This window comes from Netta rufina (genome assembly GCF_964035555.1).
Source record: "Netta rufina genome assembly, chromosome: 19".
Lineage (NCBI taxonomy): Eukaryota > Metazoa > Chordata > Aves > Anseriformes > Anatidae > Netta > Netta rufina.
In genome coordinates this window covers 5,741,100-5,745,464 of record NC_140143.1, presented here as the reverse complement: position 1 = coordinate 5,745,464, position 4,365 = coordinate 5,741,100, and the positions used below count along the sequence as shown (strand labels likewise).

Below are 4,365 nucleotides of genomic sequence, written 5' to 3'. Positions count from 1 at the left end.
GCCCGGGGCCGGGGGCGGCGGGGCCGGGGGGCGCCGGGCGCTGGAGCCGTGGCAGCGGCGTCCCGGGCCGGGCCGGGCCGGGCCGTGCCGAGCCGGGAGGTGCAGGGCCAGCCGGGCCGTGCCCCTCCGGACCGGGCCGTGCCCGGGAGGATGCCCCGGAGGCCGGCGGGTGCCCGCAGGGTTCCCGGGTTGCCTCCGGCCGGGAAAACTGTGCGAGGATCAGGCTAACGCCGTGTGCGCGCTGCAACCCCCCAAAGCCCAAGGGTCAAGTTTCAGCAGTGTCCCACCACAATGGTAGGTGTGAAAGACACGTGTCCCGCTGTAAATGAAATGTCAAGCGGTTACAAAAAAAAAAAAAAAAAAAAAAAAAAAAAAGCAGCAGCCCGAGGCCGGCGGGCGGTGCGGGTCCGCCCCAGGGGCGCGGCGGGCAGCGGGCGGCCCCCAGCGGGGCGAACGGGACCCCCCCGGGGCGCTGCGGGGCTGGGGGGGGCCAGGGGGGGATCTGCTGCCCTCCGGCACCGGCCCCCGGCACGTTCCCACCCCCCCGGCGCCCAGCGAGGGGAGAAGAAAGTGTCCCGTGTGTGCGTCCCCCCCCCGGGGGCGGCCCGAGCAGAGAGCAAACAGACTGCGGACGGCTCGTGTTTTAGTGGTTGACTTTAATTCTGCGCTGCGCTTTTACTACAGGGATATAAAGAATAAATAGCAGATACTCTTCATTTACATAGGATTAAGTCATTCAAACTGTTCTCTCTATTTACAATAACGTTGTGCTCTAGGCGTTTATTCTTTTTTTTTTTTTTTTTTTTTTTTTTTTTAATCTAAAGTCCGTAAGGAGGAAGAAGAAACACACACACACACACGCTTTCCGTATAATGGAAAATAGCTTTAAAACGTTTTCTTATCAAAAAGTTTGGTTTGTATTTTTTAATCCTTTTATTAAAAAAAAAAAAAAAGAAAACACACAACAGCAACCCCAACCTACTTCGCCAAAGCGAAGCAACTTCTCTCTGGAATATAAATACCAAAAAAAAAAAAAAAAAAAGATACATTAGCAACGATCAGGGTAATAGTCTTAAAAATACAGTAGACGCTGATTATTTCACGTATAATACTGACCTTTTAATAGTATATTAAAACGGTGCCATATATACACACAATATACATTCTCCTACACGTTACAGTGCATTACAACGTTAACCAGAAAGCAAGTGTCTTTTATTTTTGTTGCAGCAAAGGTCCACGTGAGTCCGCCAGGGAAGGGGCGAGAAGGGCGAGCGGCAGCCCTAGCAGGAGCACTTGCACTCCGAAATGATGGGGTACTGGATGGGTATCCATGTGCACCTCTGCCCTCCCCGACGCTGGCACCTCCACCTCAGGATCGTTAAATGCACGGACTTGGCAGGTTTGCAAACCATGCCTTCTGGGACTGAACAAGACCTTTTACTGTAGCAGCTGCCCACTTTGACGTACCGGGGCCAAAAGCGGCTGCCGAGATCGTTCCACGTGTATAGGACCGGGCAGAAGGTCTGGGACCAGAGCCACATCTGCAGCTTCCTGCGCAGCTTCTTGCTCAGCCTGTGCTTCTTGCCCGGCTGCAGCCCGTCGTAAAACTCCAGCCCTTTGATTTCGCTGGGCATCGCTCCCGAGGGTCTCTGCCTGAGCAGCAAGTCCAGCTCGGCTAGATCGTCCACCCCGAGCCGGTCCTCGGGCAGGGAAATAGCCATAAAGTTAGGGTCGAAGTGTCCGCCCATGAGGTTCCTTAGCAAGGTCTCGTTAAGATCCTTCTCCTTGGGGTCGAAGATAGGGTCCGGGTGCTCGATTAGATCCACCAAGGGCAAGTTGTCGCTGGGAGCCGGTCGGATGTGCAGATAGTGCTGGCAGGCGCCTTGCTCTAGCCGGAGACCCAGCAGAACCACCAAGGCGTATATAGTCACAAGGCACTGGGAATGATCCATCCTTGGGAGACCGGTGGGGGGGGGGGGAGAGGGGGGCTGGGTTCACCAAACGGCAGGGGAAGAAGGTGCGAGCAAATGCATCAGAAAACTTGTACGGGGATATCCAAAATAGCTTGTCTTTACGGGGGATCCCCTCCGCTCCCCGCGCCACCAGCAAAGACGGCCCCCGAATATGCCAGGAGAGCAAGCCCCCTGCAAACACTCTCTCTTGCAAGCCTCTCTGTAAAATTTCTCCTGGTGGAGCCGCTCCAAAATTCTGCCGCTGCTGCTGCTTCTCTTCGCCCTCCCCGGGCAGGGGAGATGCCGCTTTTTGTTGGGAATTCTGCTCGCTGCTGCAGCTCCGCGTTGTCTGCCCGTGCGTGTGGAAGAAGTTGTTGCCGATTCTTCTTCCCCGTTCCTCTCCGCCGTTCGCAAAGCAGCCTCCTCAGCAGCAACAGCAGCCACGCACGTTGGCACCAGTTTGTCTGCTTTGCAAGGACCCAAAGCCTTTAAATTTCCTGCACTTTCAGCTTCATCTCCATGGAAACCACAGACTCTCTTCTAACCCACCCCACCCCCCTTAAAAAAAGAACCACCACACACACAACGCAACCCCCACTCCCACAAAAGTCCAGGAGAGCTTCCCCCTTCCCACCCGGCAGACACCCTCTGCTGGGGAAGGCTGCAGGCGGGAGCCGCCGCCGCCTCCCCCCCGCCGCCCGCCGCCGCCGCGCCCCGGGAGATGCTGCAGGGGTTGGGGCTGGGGCTGGGACGGGGACGGGGGCAAGGACGGGGGCAGGAGCAGGGCTAGGAGCAGGGGCAGGGGTAGGAGAAGGGCTAGGGGTGGCCTTGGCGCCGGTCACCCCATGGGCGCAGCGCTGCTGGCGGCGGAGCGCAGCCTGCCCCGCTCCTGCTCCCCTGCCCCGGCCAGCGCTACCTGGCCGCCGGGGAGGGGGGCCCGGGGGGGTCCTTGCTCTAATTCCCACTGCGTGCCCGGCCGGGGGGCCGCTGCCGGCACCTTCCCGGGCGGAGCGAGCCCTCTGCTGGCGGCGCCGCTCCGCTCCGCGCCGGGCACGGGCAGGGCGAGCGGGGCCGCCCCGGGCAGCGCAGCCACCGGCACAACGGGGAGCTCCGGGGAGCTCGGCTCGGCCACAGAAAGCGGCTCCGGGAGCGAAACGGGGGGCCGGGGGAGGCGGCGGGGAGAGCCCCGGGGGTGTCGGCGCTTCTGCGGGGAGCTGGGGCCGGGGGCTGCGCGGTGGGATGCCCCGAAGCCCCCCAGCACCGGCGGCAGGAGCGGGCCCGCGGCCGGGGTAAGTGCCCCTCGGTAACGGCAGGCAGGCGGCCGGCTGGCAGGGGAGGCTGCTGAGATCTCGGGACAATCGCCTCGAGTGCTCACATGCCGCTGCTGCAGGCTGTTAGGCGCTCGGGAGTCTGAGTTTAACGGGGCTGAAGCTTTGTCATTTCTCCTAAATTATGTATGCGTTTGTTTAAGTGTTACTCTTCAAACTTAGGGTCTTAAGGAAAGCAATGTATAGACTGTATTACCCAGGGTGAGCTGTTTGTCTGAGTTAACTGTATTTTTGTCATCTATTTTCACTCCCTAAGCTAAACTTCATGCAATGCTGCTTTAAATCTTACTTTTGTTTATTCCTGAGCAGGTAGGGTATTTTATAAACCCTACAGAACTGAAATAGCTGTCATGAAAAGGATGGAAAGCCAACGCATGCTCTGCACTGGGAAAGGAGCCTCACGGTGACACTTGCCACTACCATGTCAGCGCAGGATCTGCTGGAGTTTTAGAAGGTATTTTTTCACCTGGTAGTTCAGGTCTCTACCTTCATCCAGAACCTGATGAACGTTCATTGCTGAAACTTGGCATTCAACTTGTCCATGTGCTAAGGGAGAAGCCACACCTCCAGTCTTTCAAAATAAGATCCCCCAAAATTCAAGGAGCAGCAATTGACCAGGAAATGAAGATGAACTTTGTGCTGGATTTGGTCTTCAACTGGATGTGACTTGGTTACTTAACTGCCTGCCAGCAGGACACAGAGGTGCTCAGGTCTGCACAGACCCAGCAGGTTGCTCAAGTGCTGCTGCTTCTGGCTCAGGTTCTCCATGCAGGTCTTGGCCTGTTCACGTGCTGGTTCCACTCCTGCCTGCTGGGAGATGCCCTCTTGGAAGCAGGTCCTCTGTCCCAGAGCTGAGCTGGTGAAGGTCTGTTCATCCCCTCTCATTCCTTCACCCTCCTTTTTTGGTCACCCCGCAGGACAAAATGGAATGGCATTTCGGAGCCTAAGCCCACACTCTGCACTCATCGGCTGATCCACGTCCCGGCAGCAGAAGCAATGCTGGGTTCTGTCAAGGAACAAGGATGTGAAACCACCGATGTACCTGCTCAGCTGTGCTGCTGCAGCACTGCTCTGTTTTGTAG

General features: G+C 57.7%; 1 protein-coding gene across 1 annotated transcript; it reads right to left on the bottom strand.

The window, feature by feature from the left end:
- Window positions 1-1,283: 1,283 nt before the first annotated feature.
- On the bottom strand, window positions 1,284-1,955 carry NOG (noggin; the record flags this gene model as incomplete). The annotated part of the gene is made up of 1 exon (XM_084298573.1): window positions 1,284-1,955. The coding sequence occupies one exon, from the start codon at window positions 1,953-1,955 to the stop codon at window positions 1,284-1,286; it is 672 nt and encodes a 223-aa protein (XP_084154699.1).
- Between the last annotated feature and the right edge of the window lie 2,410 nt (window positions 1,956-4,365).